Source organism: Arvicanthis niloticus, chromosome 3 (genome assembly GCF_011762505.2).
Source record: "Arvicanthis niloticus isolate mArvNil1 chromosome 3, mArvNil1.pat.X, whole genome shotgun sequence".
NCBI lineage: Eukaryota > Metazoa > Chordata > Mammalia > Rodentia > Muridae > Arvicanthis > Arvicanthis niloticus.
Window position 1 is genome coordinate 61,601,155 of NC_047660.1, and position 14,797 is coordinate 61,615,951.

A 14,797-nucleotide genomic window follows, 5' to 3' on the forward strand; every position below is an offset into this window, starting at 1 on the left:
TGGTACAGGGGCTGCAAGAGTACATATAACACTGTCCCTCACCTGTGAGGAAAGAAGCAAACCAAGCTCTCTTACAAACGAGTTCAAGACAGGTAAGAGACACAGCTCAGAAAGGGGACTCCACAGCTACTGTAGCTCAGTGTGAAGGACAAGTCTGAATGACTTGAGAAAAAGAAAGGTCTCCCAGGATGAATCAACAATATCCTAAAGATGTGGAAGGCCAGCAAGCTGACCTCTTCAGGAGATCCAACTGCCGTATGAAACAGAAAGCATGCAGAAGTGGAAAGAAAGGTGGCCTGGGAGGCAGCAGGAGGTACATCATTTGGAGCTTCTGTGACGAGACAAAGAATGCATGCAACACTCTCAAAGTCCCAGACAAGGCTTTAAGATGGAACCAAATGTACCAATTTGCACTGATAGTCATGGAAGTCAGAAGACAGGTAGACAGAATGGACGAGTCCTGAACAAAATGAGGTTTACACCTATATAGGTAGAAAGAGGAGACAGGTCATTCTGAGAGAAAGGAACCAGAATTGATGGGTGGTCACTGAAATAAAGGACATGGAGATAAGTTTAGCCTTCTGGCTTAGACAGTGAGTTAACTAGTGGTCCCATCACCTCAGATGTGCGACTCATGAAGGGACGTGTAAGTATATGTTAACACGGGCTAAAAGAGAGAGGCTATGCTTGGGGCTGAAGTCTGAATTAACAGTGCATAAAGACCATGTGAGAGAACAGAAGGAGCTGGCCTATAATACAATCCTGAGTTTTAGAAAAAGCATGTGGAACCGAATAGATACAAGGAACAATAAGAGGCACAAATGTTGAGGTGAAAAGTTTTCTACCCAAACTTTCAACACAGAATGTCCAGGCTTCTTCTACATAAAACAAGTTTCTGTTTCTCTCAGCACAAAACCTAGCTGTTGCATAATTTAACCCAATTCTGTCACTGTCTTAACGAGCACAGGACTGCCCTACACTTTGGATCCCTGTTATGAGGGTGGGTTGAGGTTCGCACTGCATCCTGATGCTGCCTCAGAGGAGAGGCTCTTGTGGGCTCCAGGTCCCATTCCTTGCTGTCACAGCACACAGAATTGCACAAGTTTATCATAAAGAACATTATGAAGGACACAGAGGAAGAATGTGATGAAGGCTCAGTAAGAGGGCTCAGTGATTAAAGCACTTGCTGCACAAGCTGGACCACTTGAGTTGGATCTCCACATCCAACCTAAAGGAAGAAAAATGGAACGAACTCCAGAAAGCTGTCCTCTGACCTCACTGCACACCACAATACCCACAGACACATTCACATATAAATAAATAAAAAGAATGTGCGTGCAATCTGGAAGGGTCCTTAGCAAAGGGGTGTGTAACTGGAGGAATCTGGGGTCTTCCAGTTTAAGTATTTGGTATGTGTGTGCCACACATGCACACATGCACTCACACATACATGCGCACACAGGTTTGTGTGTGAAGAACTTCAGATATCTGGAACGTAGAGAGTATTCTTCCTTCTCCTTAAGAATATTCTCCATACCCACTTCTATCTTTACTAACTCTTTAGTTCTCAACCAAGATATTAATATAAGAAGATTTCCATAGCCCTAGTTTATAAATTAGGCATTCCTACTAAATGAGGAAATAGTTCCTTATAAAGTGTTACTTTATGTCAGGGTAATAATCACTTAGATTGCTTTGTTATTGTTAATATATTTATCAACTTAGTTCAACTGAAACTTATTGAATAAAAACTTTAAAAAAATTTGACTTATCATTGGCCTCAATGAACAAGTACACTTGCTTTTGTTGTGGCTGCTGGCTTTCTAAGCATGACATTAAAATCATAAATGATAAAAAAAAGACTAATTTCATTTCTAAAACTCCTACTGGAAAACAATTTATAATAATTTCTTGTTGGGTTAAATTTTTTCAATATTAAGACACCTGACAAAATAATACAAAATGTAAGAGGTTAGAGACAATGTAGTCATGGTTTTCTAAAGTAGTATTACCAATGAAGCAGTCTGTGTACAATTTGTATTATACATCTAAGTGAGCATACTGTTGAAAGCTTTGCCCTCTGAGACTAGAAACAAAACAAAAATATCTACATCACTTTTGAGCATTGAAATAGATGTGCTAGTATGGTGGGTTGATTACACTTGGCCCGTGGGAATGGTACTGTTAGGAAGTGGGGTCTTGTTGGAGGAAGTATGTCACTCTGGGGTGGCCTTGAAGCTCCACTAAGTGTGGAAGAGTCAGTTTCTCCTGGCTGCAGTCAGATCAAGATGCAGAACTTTAGCTCCTTCTCCAGCATCTCATCTGCCTGGATGCTGCCATGCTTCCTGCCATGATGATAATGGACTAAACCTCTCAATCTGTAAGCCAGTCCCAATTAAATGTTTGCCTTTATAAGAGTTGCCTTGTTCATGGTGACTCTTCACAGCAATGGAACCCTAACTAAGACGTCTAGTAAGGCAAAGAAGCTCAGATGGATATGGAGGGAGAGGCAGAAGGATTGCAAGTTTGATGCCAGCCTAGGATACACAGCAAAACTCTGTCTCAAAAATCAACAAGCAGGCAAGGGAGTGAGTAAAGTGCTTGCACAAAAACATAGAACCCAGGTAAAAGCCAAATTGACAGTGTGAGCATCTGTAATCACAGCACTCCTCTGAGAAGACCAGAGAGGAAGGTACAAGAGAACCTGTGGAAGTTAGAGACCCAGCCTACCTGACACCAACAGTAGAGAGGACAAAAGACAGACCCTGCTGCAAACAAGGTTTAGACGGCGAGGTCTAGCATCCAAGGTTGTTCCTGACTCCTGCAGGCTCTCTCACCCCCAACACACACACACACACACACACACACACACACACACACACACTTTTAAAAAAACTAATGAAAAAAGAAGCTAATTTGTTAAGTGTAGTGATTCCCTGCAGGCTTTGAGGCAGGCAGAAAAAAACAACCCATGAAGAGACAAGAATGAAAATCAGCAAATCAGCTCAGCCCAATTTTATTGTAATAGGTACTGGACCAGGACTTCCAGAGTCTGGCCCAAATCATTTTACTTTAGCCATATTTAAGTATAACCCAATTTTGGGAAAAAGAAGTTTTCTGATGACAATGAACTCAGTCCTGTAAGTATACCACAGCATTTACATTTTATATTACTGTTTATATCAAACATTACATGCTCACACTGAAGAACACATGGCTTCATCAGTAAGCTGCATTCTTGTTGACTTAGAAACAGTGCTCAGGATAAGGGTTTAGGGAGAAGGAGTGAGGTAAACACAATGCCTGTGGGAGTCAGGATTGGCCTGGCCCTAAGATACCGTAGAAGTCACTTAGGCTGTTATGAAGCACAAGAGACACCACTCGTAAGGACAAGTTTTATGGCCTAAAAGCAATGCTCAAGATTTGGGGGAAGGGATGTGTGATAAGTAAAAACATTCTGGGGGATACGGTAGAGCCTTTCTCATCAGACAGCCAAGGATCCAAGATAGCCAAAGCTAGACACTGAGAAAAACCCTGGCTAGAAAAACAACAACAAATGTTTACAACCAAAACAACAACAATAAGACAAATGTAACAAAAGATATATAGGTATCTAAAAGACTTTTGGGGGGAGGAGTTATCAACATGCAAGTGCTCACTTCTCACCTAAAAGCCTTCATTCAGCTTTATGGGAGGCAGGGTGAAAGGCTCACTTCAGCCATGCTCCCACCCCTCCTTCCAATGCTAGGCTAGTGCTTCCTATCAAAGTAAATACTGTCTGTACCTTTAGCAAGTCACCGGAGCAAACCAGAAGTAGGTGCATATCTGCAACCCCAGTACTGGGAGGGCTCCATACTGCTTCAGAAAGCAACAAAAGGCAAGGCTCAGTGGATCAAAGTGAGACTTCTCAAGTCTCACGACTTGAACTTGGATCCCCAGAACCCATGAAAAAAGCCAGACATAGTGGCATGTGTCTGAAGTCCTACCACTCCTACAAGCAGATGAGGGTCAGAGTCAGAATTCTTTAGAAGCTCATGGCCCACCTAGCCTGGGCTAGAGTGTAGTAGCAGCAAACAAGAGAGACTCTGCCTCAGTAACAAGGTACAAAGAACCCCAGAGGCTGGAGAGATAGCTCAATGGTTAGGGGGGAACATGTACTGATCTTCTAGAGGACCAGAGTTCAGTTCCCAGTACCTACATCAGGAGGCTTACAATTGCTTGAAACTCTAGCTCCAAGAGATCTGATACCATCCTCTTATGTCCTTGGTGGGACAACCACAAGCACACCCATTCCCCATACATATATAAATAATTAGAAAAAAAAATCTCTTTAAAAAAGGAAGCAAAAACTGAATTATCATCAATAAACTTAAGCTTAACTTTTTGGAGGAAGTCACAATCTAAGCCACAAACTGAAAATTAGCCCAGAAATATGGGAGCTGGGGGAGAGGAGTTCATGACCCTGTTTTTTTTTTTTTTTTTTTTTTTTTTTTTTGTTTGTTTGTTTGTTTGTTTTTTGAGAAAAACAAAACAAAAACAAAAAAATTGTGGCTTTATAAACTCTATAGTATCAGTAAATTTTTGAAAGCTGAGCTAGCAGCATGTTGGGGCCACAAAGGTTTTGTGCTCACAGAGCACTAGAGGAACTAGGAATTGTAATCACTCAAGGGTATTTCCTTAAAGGATGAGATGCCTGTTTTCTGCTCAGAAAACTGAGAGTGGATGTTGTTATTGACCTGGTGACCTGTGCTATCTGTAGAGCCAGACCTTACCCAAATCCCCCAGAATATTTATCCCACACTCTCCCTGCCTAGACCTTTATCTTTAGCTCTCAGTTAATAGAACCCATCCTTAGAGGAGAGGTCCACACGTACTTTACAGGCTGCTGACCTGTCACTTGCTCTCTTGGTCAGAGACCACACCAGATCTAGACCCTTAAGCTATAGAACCCATCTTCATAGTCACATGTATTTTGCAAAGGAGTTTCTATGTAACCATTCTTTGAGCTTTATTGTGCATCTAGAATTGGAATGATTGTTGCCTGGAAACTTTTTTCCAAATTGTACTATGTTTAAAGGCGCTTACAATAAACTGTCTAGCATCTGACTCCTGAAGTTCGATCCAACCTAAGTTGAACTGAACCAAAATTTCCTTCTTACTTCACAGGGATCACTTCCCTGCCACAGTAGAGCTGGTAGGGATTTTCCCTCCTGCATTGGCATAGCCCAGATTCAATGGGCTGAAATGTTAGACAGCAAAACTAGTGACTGAAAACCAAGCCATGGCTACCACTGAAAACCTTTTAAGTGGAAATGAGCTTGAAAGAACTGGCTTGAATGAACAGAAAGTAGTCTTTGAATAATTTTAAATATACAAACAACTCTCCAAGAAGCTAAATTAAACAGAAGGCTTGATTGGCATCTTTCTTACAAATGTCAGTTTAAAATGACATAAACAGAACAGATATCAAATAGCTTAACTAAAATGTTTTATTTAATTTCAAGTCTTAAAAGTTCTCCAAACACTGAACAGCTGTCATGTCTTGAAAAGACTGTGGCTTAATCATCGGCAGCTGGTGACGTGCAGGAAAAGAGCAAGGGTGGGAAGTATAACCATGACTCACATAGAATGTTTCTCTGCATGAAAACTCCAGAGTCCTGCCTGTCTCCACTCCCCCATTCCTCAGCCCGTGTCAAGTCCCGCCTGCCCTCTGTCTCTTGTTCCATTTCTTTATTATATTAAGTGTATAAAAGCTGTCTTCAGATATCCCACCTCTCTCACGTGCCAAGGAAGAGCCTTCCCCCCCTGTAGGCACTTTCAGCATGCAAGCAGGGTCAAACAGGAAAAGGGTCCCATTGCATGTGTTCAAATCTGGTCACTGTCCTCAGACAGCAGTAGAACCCTCCTTGAGTATTCTTGTACAAACCATCTTCTCAAACTAGCAGACAGCTTCACCTACATTCTTCCTTTAACTTCTTACGATTTATACATCTCACTCACCTCCTGGACCCTACGAGTTCTTTAGAAGGCTGTAGACTGAGACTTCTGATACATCCCGTGGCCCAAATTCACACTCCAACTTGTGGCAGGAAGTGACCTGAAGTGCCCCAAGGACACCAGGCTGCTGTGGACATCCAGCATCACGTCCCTCAGAGGGTCCTGAGCAGTACCCAGGTCCTGCCACGCCTGTCAGCTGATATCCGCAGCTATGTCCTCAGAGGATAAGCAACTCCATTTCTAGCTTCTGAATACCCACTGTCCTCCCTATGGTTCTCTTCATAACATCATATTTACAGGGTAACAGAGGCTGCATCAGAGCCTCCTGGAACTCCTGAATGGGGGTTGGGGGGTGGGCGAGGAATCCCCAAGATGGTGGGCAAATGGCAGGTTCAAAGACATAGGCCCAAACCAGTCTTTAATCTTAATCAAAAACTCTAAAGTTGTCTCCAAAGAGTATTATCTACTATGCTCTCTATAAAGCAAGTATGTATCTATATAGCTCATGTATGTATATTATACCATACATATAAAATATTCACCTATACACACCTATTTATATATATGTTCCTATCAATTACTACTAGATCCTGCAAGGCTTGAGTGCTGGAACTCTGACAGGGGTGGTGAGGATATGAATAAAGGACAGACACACATTTATGAGGTACAGTACAGCATGTCTCAGTAGGAAGTCTCTGTGGGTAACCAGTCTCAGGCAGTAAGCATCAGAGAAGAAAACTGCAGTTGCTTGTCTTCACACACACTGATCAATCACTGATTCTCAAGGAAAGCTTTGCCACTCCCTTCAGCCTGGCCCATATGGGTTATTATCAATCAGAGAGTATGTCAACTGTCCCATAGGTCTAAGGCCTTGGAGCCCTCAGTATGTGCCCACATGAACAATACACAGTCACTTAGGACTTCAGTTCTTCCTCTGATCCCTATACATGATTATTTTAAAGATTATATAAGATATCTTTCAAGCTACTAAAATCAAATTTGTACTTGACTTTCTTGTTATCTGAAATCTAGTCCCTCTCCCCCAAAAAAGAGGGGAAAAAAGGCTTTTTGAAATAGGCTCTCATGTAGCCCAGGCTGGCCACAAACTTGTTAAGCCAGTCATACAGCTAAGCATGTCCTTGCTCCTGATCTCCAACTTCCAAATTCTGGGATTACAGGCATGTACCACCCACCATGCCTGAGATATCTTTTTTTTTTTTTTTTTTTTTTTAATTGGCAGGTCCCATATAAAGAAATGGGTTCCTATCTGGATAACAAAAGGAAAATAAGACATATTTTAAGTTACAAATAAAATCTTAGAAATTCTTTTATGATAAAAAATACATAAGGGTCTAAAGAGATGGCTCTGGGTAAAAGTACTGGCTGTTTTTGCAGAGGACCTGGGTTTGATTTCCAACATCTACATGGTAGCTCCCTTCTGTAACTCCAGCTTCAAGGGATCTGATGCCCTCTTCTGACTCTCCTAGGGCACCTGGCACACACAGTGTACATACATACATGTTGGCAAAACACCCCAAAAATAAAATAATAGCCGGGCGGTGGTGGTGCACGCCTTTAATCCTAGCACTTGGGAGGCAGAGGCAGGTGGATTTCTGAGTTCTAGGCCAGCCTGGTCTACTGAGTGAGTTCCAGGACAGCCAGGGCTACACAGAGAAACCCTGTCTCAAAAAACCAAAATAAAAATAAATAAATAATAATAATAATAAATAATTAAGAAAGAAATATAATAGGACACTATGCTCTTTGGTTAAAGAAAATTTTATATTTTATATTTTAAAATGTTAGGCCAATATAAAACTATATGAGGTTACATTTGGAACTCAAGTGACAGAACCTGTTGACTAAGTGTTCTGTCTACATTCCTCCTTTATTAGGTTGGTCTATACCACAAATGGACTGACATGTATCCTTTTAGATAGATTCCAATACTGATATGCTCATTTTCCTATGTGTATCTGTTTATCAACATTTCTTAAACAAACCCATCTTTCTGTTAAATGGGTGGCTATCATTTCACAACCAAAATATATTCAAGCAAAAGTATTCACCTTGGCTTGAAGCAAGGATCCTTAGGTTAAATGTCTACCTTGAATGATCTGAAAAGTTAAGAGTAAGATGACACATGGGAGTTGGGTACATTGTCCCCTAGGCCTGTGATACTAGCACTTGGGAGGCTGAGGTAGAAGGATCAAGTGAGTTCCAGACTGGACCACTGTAATGGCTAATCTTGGTTGTCACTTTGACTCAGCTGGAATGAACTAAAGCCCAAGCTGCTAGGTACTACTGGGAGAGATTTTCCTGACTGGATTATTTGAGAACACCTTTTAAGTGGCAGCCATCATTAAACAAGATGGGTGAAGGGACCTTTTGGTTTTTGCCTGATTGTTCTCACTCTCTCTGGCACATTCATTTGTCTTGCTTCTCCTGTATTAAAATTAATTTTGAGATGCCAATGCATACTGAAAATCATCAGCTCTGCTGAAATCCTCAGGACTCTAGTGCCAGACTGGGACCATGAGACATCTAGCCCTGTCACTGATGAACAATGACTGGGTTTTGGATTCTCAGCCTTTTAGTCACAAGACAGCCATTGTTGTCTACCCAGACCACAGCCTGGGTCCCTCTAAACAGGCATATATATTAGTAATATATATTATGTATTATATATATTAAAGACTTATTTAAATATGTATTTTTTTTGTATATGGGTGTTTTTTTCTGCACATATGTTTGCATACCAGAGGAGAGTACAGGATCCCAAGGAACTAGTGATAGACTGCAGTTTCAGACATTTGTGAGCCACCATGTGGTGCTGGGAATTGAACTCTGGACCTCTGGAAGAGCACTGAGCTATCTCTCCACTCTCTATATTCTTTTTTCATTCTATCACTTCTGTTCCTTTAGAGGACCCTGACTAATATAACCATAGAATAAAGAACCTATCTTAAAAAGAAGAGGGAAAGGGACAGGCAAGCTAGCTGGCTGGCTTAGTGGTGCACACCTGTGATCGGAATCTGAGGAGATGAAGGAAGATCATTCAAGGTCATTCCCAGCTACTCAGAGAATTCAAAGGCAGCCCAAGTACAAGAGACCTTGTCTAAAACACAAAGAAGGAAGAGAATCTCCTAGCCTGGCATGACCTCAGTCTAATATAACAAAAGTAGTTACAAAGTAAAATTTGAAACTTATTTAGAGGAAAATTGCAGTCGCACTAGTTGTGAGCTAGATAAATCTGCAGTATGTCACTTTGTGAATTAGCAGTGAGAATGCTAAGATAACTACTATAAATAATCTTAAAAATATAAAATAAAATACTAAAAGCTGCCCATCCTCCATAGTCCCAAAAGAAACAGAGAAAACCTGTGCTCTTGAAAAAATAAAATAAACACACACACACACGCACACGCACACACACACGAAGTTTGCATGAGAAGTCCAACGAAGTCTCAGAAGTCAAAGAAACACCAGAGAGAAAATACCAAATCAGAGAAGGAAAGTGACATGGACATCTAAAGTCTGATAGAAATTAACAAACAGATGTGCAGGGAGCAAATTATCAGAAAATGTATATGATGTTTCCCCAAGTTGAAGAGAAACAAGGCTATGTAGGTATCTATGGAGCTCTTGAATCAAAGACAGGGGTGGGGGGAAGAAGACAAATTTAAACATATACTTCAAGAATTTCAGAGAAAGCTAGGGGAAAAATTATTAAAATCTTTAGAAAAAAAAAATGCAGGTCACATGCAATAGGCTCCTAGTCACCAGCAAACCTACTTAGCAAGAAACACAAGTGCTCAAAGCTCAGAACAAAGGTACAGCCTAGACTCTTAAACCTCAGTTCACTCTTACCAGTTATAACCCACAGCAAAAGATGCTTCAATCACAGGAGCAATGAGTTTTGCAGCTGTCATGATGTATTTTTCTGCCATGGCTTTCCTATATTATAAAAACAAAGGAATTATATTTAGATGTGACATAAAAGTAATTTATATTTAACTCTCAAAATTTAAGTAGGAAGATTATCTATCAAAGCTAACACACCACAGAAGCTTAGTAGAGGACAGACAGCCACATAAGAAATGTGTTCATAAAGGCTAGGAATGAGCAGGGCCTGCCTCCTTGCACTGAGAAGGGAAAGGCAGGTGGATCTCTGAGTTCAGGACAGCCTGGACTACATTGAGAAACCCCATCTCAAAAACAAAAAACAAAAACAAAAAACAAAAAACAAAACAAAACAAACAAACAAAAAAACACCCCAAAACTAAAATGAAACCAAACCAAAAAAAAAAAAAAAAAAAAAAAGGCCAGGAGTGGTGGTGTATATAATCTTAGCACAAGGTTAGTAGAGGCAGGAGGATCATGAGTTTGAGGTCAGCCAGTCACAGGTCACTCTGGATTACATAGTAAAACCTTGTTTGTTCCCCGAAACAAGGGCTAGGGATGCAGCTAAGTATCAGAGCTCTCGTCCATCACGACTAAACCTGGTGCCATCCCAGTACTACCACTTACACGTCCTGACAGACATGTCTGAAGTCAGACTAAAACAACTAGCAAACACAACTGGCTATGTGAGGGCCTCCTGGGACACCTGTGTGACTTTCTTCTCCTGCTTGATGATGCCTCTGCCATGATAGAGAAAGAATGAAACACAGACGAAGCTCCATAGCTGTATTTACATAGCCTACCTATGAACACGTAAGTGAGCTGTAAGCAGCATTAAGAAAACAGTGTATGGGACTGGGCAGATGGCTCAGTGGGTTACTGTTTGCTTAGCAAGCACAAGGGAGGACCTGGGTTGGGTTCCCTAGCACCTACATAAAAAGCCAGGTGGTACGTGCCTGTAATCCAGCCCTGGGATGCAGAGAGATAAGGATCCTACAGGCTCACTGAGTGGTCACTCCAGCCACTGGCTGACCTCTAGGTTCAATCAGCAAAAGGCGGAGTGATAGGGGACAAGCAACATTGACTTCTGACCTCTACGTTTGCAAATCCAGACACGTGTACATGCACACACGTGTACATGCACACACATAAGTCACACATGCACACAACTCCCCAAAAGAAACTGTTATTTTTTGTTGTTGTTCTGTTTTGTTTTTTGAGAAAAAAATTTCTCTGTGTACCCCTGGCTGTCTTGGAACTCACTATGTAGACTAGGCTGATCTCAAACTCACAGAGATCCACCTGCCTTTACCTCCTAAGTGATGGGATTAAAGACATGGACTAGGTTACTACACCCAGATGCATGTTACTTTGGAAAGTATATATGTAAGTTTGTGTGTGTGTGTGTGTGTGTGTGTGTGTGTGTGTATGCAACATATTGGCATATTATAAAATGCACATTGTCACCATCACTGGAAAATGGCGTTGTATTGCAAAGGGGATATGCCAATTTTCAATGATTGCTGATATTTATCTTAGTGTACTTTTTTTTAGATTTATAGACAAAGCAGTTTTTAAAATGGACTCAAGGGGTAGAGAGGCTCAGTGGTTAAAGAGCACTAGTTCTGGGCTGGAGAGATGGCTCAGCAGTTGGGAGCACTGACTGCTTTTCTGAAAGTACCGAGTTCAGTCCCGGCAACTACATGGTGGCTCACAACCATCTGTGGTGGGATCCGATGCCCTTTACCAGTGTGTCTGACAGCTATAGTGTACCCATGTACATAAAATAATTCTTTGAAAAAAAAAAAGCACTAGTTCTCTTCCAGAAGACTTGGTTTCAATTCCCAGTACCCACATTGTGGCTTTATCTCCAGTTCTGGGGGATCTGAATCTCTTTTCTAGCCTCCACTGGCAGTGGGCATGTATGTGATATATACATATGCATGCAGGCAAACACTGATCCACATACAATTTTAAAAAAATGTTAAACAGGTATCTACACTACTGAAAATCACAGAGAAAGACTGTAGAAGGACGGTTTCCAGAAAGTAGTATTTGAGTACACACTGGGAGCTACTGTTTAATGAATATGATGGGTATTGAGCTTTAGTTTTTGAAAATGAGTAGAGTGCTGGAGATCAGTTACACAATAACGTAAATGTACTTAATGCTACTGATCTGTGTACCTGAAGAATGACTAAATGAGCCAAGTGAGATGACTCATGCCTTTAATCCCAGCCCTCAGAGGCAGAGGCAGGCAAGTTCCAGGACAGCCAAGGCTACACAGAGTCCCCGTTTTGGGGGGGAGGGGGAGTAAATGTTTCAGTGTCATGCACAGTGACTCACATCTGAACCCCAGAGGGCAAGAAGACCATAAACTCCAGCCCAGCCTGGGCTCCATGTTAAGACCTGTCTAAGTAAAGACATTTCAGGATGGTCTATCTCGCATTGTATATATTTTGCCACAATTAAGAAAACAAAAGGTTGCCCTCTACCATGTAACATACCTATCACATACTCAACAACTCAGACCTTCTAGTTAAGCTTTATGGAGGATGGCTGTGTGAGTCTGGTGTGCTGCTGTGCACTTACAGTCAGAGTGCTAGGCAGGAGACAGTAAAACCCTCAAAATAAGAAAGAGAAGGAGAGAGAGAGAGAGAGAGAGAGAGAGAGAGAGAGAGAGAGAGAGAGAGAAAGAGAGAGAGAGAGGAAGAAGGAGGAGGAGGAGGAAGAGGAAGAGGAGGAGGAGGAAGAAGAAGAAGAGGAGGAGGAGGAGGAGGAAGAAGAAGAAGGGAAGGAGGGAAAAGGAGGGAGAGAAGGAAGAAGGGGAGGTGGCAAAGAGCTCTCAAAACTTGTGGGATTTCCTCCATGCTACAAGTATGCGTTTGGTTTTTTTGTTGTTGTTGTTGTTTTTGACCATAAGTTATGCTAACAAGATGTCTCATGGTCCCTAAAAAGGTTCAAAGAACATGATCACTTAGTAGGTGGGTTTAGAAGAACCAGGGTTCAAGGCCATCCTTACTAAAAGAACAAGTTTGAAAACAGCATAGATTACATGAGCCCCTGTCTCAACGGTGATGAAAATGGAGCTGGACTGACAGATCAACACATGTGATCAAATGTCTAGAGTTTTCACTCTCATCCTGTGGTGGTTTCAATAAGAATTCTCCTAAGAGGCACATATATCTGGATGTTTAGTCAACAGGGAGTGGACTCTTTGAAAGGATTAAAAGGATTAGGATGTATGGCCTTGTTGGAGGAAGTTACTTGTTGGAGGAAGCTTTGAGGTTTCAAAAGTCCATGCCAGGCCCAGACTCTCTCTCTCTCTGCCCACGGATCAGGATCTAGCTCTCAGCTACTTCTCCAGCACCATGCCCGCCATGCCCGCCATGCCTACTGCCATGCTCCTTTCATGATGATAATGGACTAAACCCCTGAAACCATTAGCAAGTCCTAATTAAATGCTCTCATAAGAGTTGCCATGGTCATGCAATGGAACAGTGACTAAGACACATCCCAATGTCTAGAGAGGAAAGGAGCTGAAGGCAGAGAGCCATCAACAATGGCCAGCGATATAGGCAGTCATGTCTCCAGTGCACAGCCTAGCTTAGGGAGGATCGGGCTGGTGAACAGAGGTGGTAAGGAGGAGGTGCAGATGGAGAGGACATGGGATCTTATAAATCTTCTCAGGAGCTGCATACTCTGCCTCTTGCTTCTCAGCTGCATCCTTTACAATAAACTGGCACACACAAACAAAGGGTTTTCTCAAGTTTTGTGAGCTTCAAGTAAATTATAGATCCTAAGAAGGTTAAATAAAAAAATAAATAAATAACCCAAAACCAAACCTGTCTTATAGGAAGTGAATCAGAACAGAAGGCCTTGCTTATGGCTACTGATTGTATTAGGGGATGAAGAGGCTTGTGGGACTGAGCCCTTAACCTGTGGGGTCTGCATGAACTTAGGTGGTATGAAAAGTGAATTTTTGGCCAAATGCCCAGAGACTCATATAATCTTGGTATGGAAAAGGCTCATATTTGGAGTTAGAACTAGAAACAGCACATACACACAAACATGCACACACAAACATGCACACACATGTGCATACACACACTTGCACAAACACACATGACATGACAGGAGAAGAAGGACTTATTGAGAAGAAGATAAAGGTGTTAATATAATCAAAATTCATTATACACATGTGTGAAAAATAAAAAGAGAAAACAATAAAATAAATACATGTTTTTCCTTAAATTTGGTATTTAATTGGCAGGCAAGACAAAAATGCACAAGACAATTTTTTTTTTAAACAAAATAAAGGTAACTAAATTGCAGTATAATACCAAATGGATAGGGAAAGAGAATTTCACAGAAATGGTTAAGAACAGCTAAGTAAGACCAGGCAGGTAGAGTAGGCCTGTAATCCCAGTTCGAGGCAAGATCACAAGCCAGCCTGGGTTAGTGAATAAACCTAAGGGTAAGTCAGGGAGCTTAGTGAACCCACCTCAAAATAAAAAGCAAGGAAAAGGCTAGAGATGTAGTCAGTGGTAGAGCAGGGGGCCTGGTTTAACTCTCCTACTGCTAAACATACAACTTAATAATGATAACTGGGCTGCAGGAGATCAGGATTAAAGGAGAAATGAGAACCCATAAGGTAGAGGAGTGGTGGGTAACAGCTCAGCTCAGGAAACAGATGCAACTGATCTTTGATTTGGTTTGCTTTGGTTTTGGTTTTTTGAGACAGGATTTCTCTGTGTAGCCCTGGAATCCTAGAACTTGCTTTGTAGACCAGGCTAGAACTCAGGGATCTTCCTGCCTCTGCATCCTGAGTGCGGGGATTAAAGGTGCTTAACATCACTCTTGGCTCTCCTGACAAGTTTTATAAGAATCAGTGAGA

The 14,797-nt window shown here is 41.5% G+C and overlaps 1 protein-coding gene across 6 annotated transcripts in view; it reads right to left on the reverse strand.

Annotated features, from left to right (window-relative positions):
- Positions 1-14,797, reverse strand: part of Ift88 (intraflagellar transport 88) — an 85,466-nt gene that overhangs the window by 45,327 nt on the left and 25,342 nt on the right. For all 6 annotated transcript variants that reach the window (XR_013109344.1, XM_034497925.2, XM_076930938.1 and 3 more), the window contains exon 14: positions 9,868-9,954. Coding sequence is in view for 5 of the 6 variants with exons in the window: in XM_034497925.2 (XP_034353816.1) it covers positions 9,868-9,954 (87 nt within the window). In the remaining variant the exon portion in view is untranslated. The remainder of the gene's footprint in view (positions 1-9,867; positions 9,955-14,797) is intronic.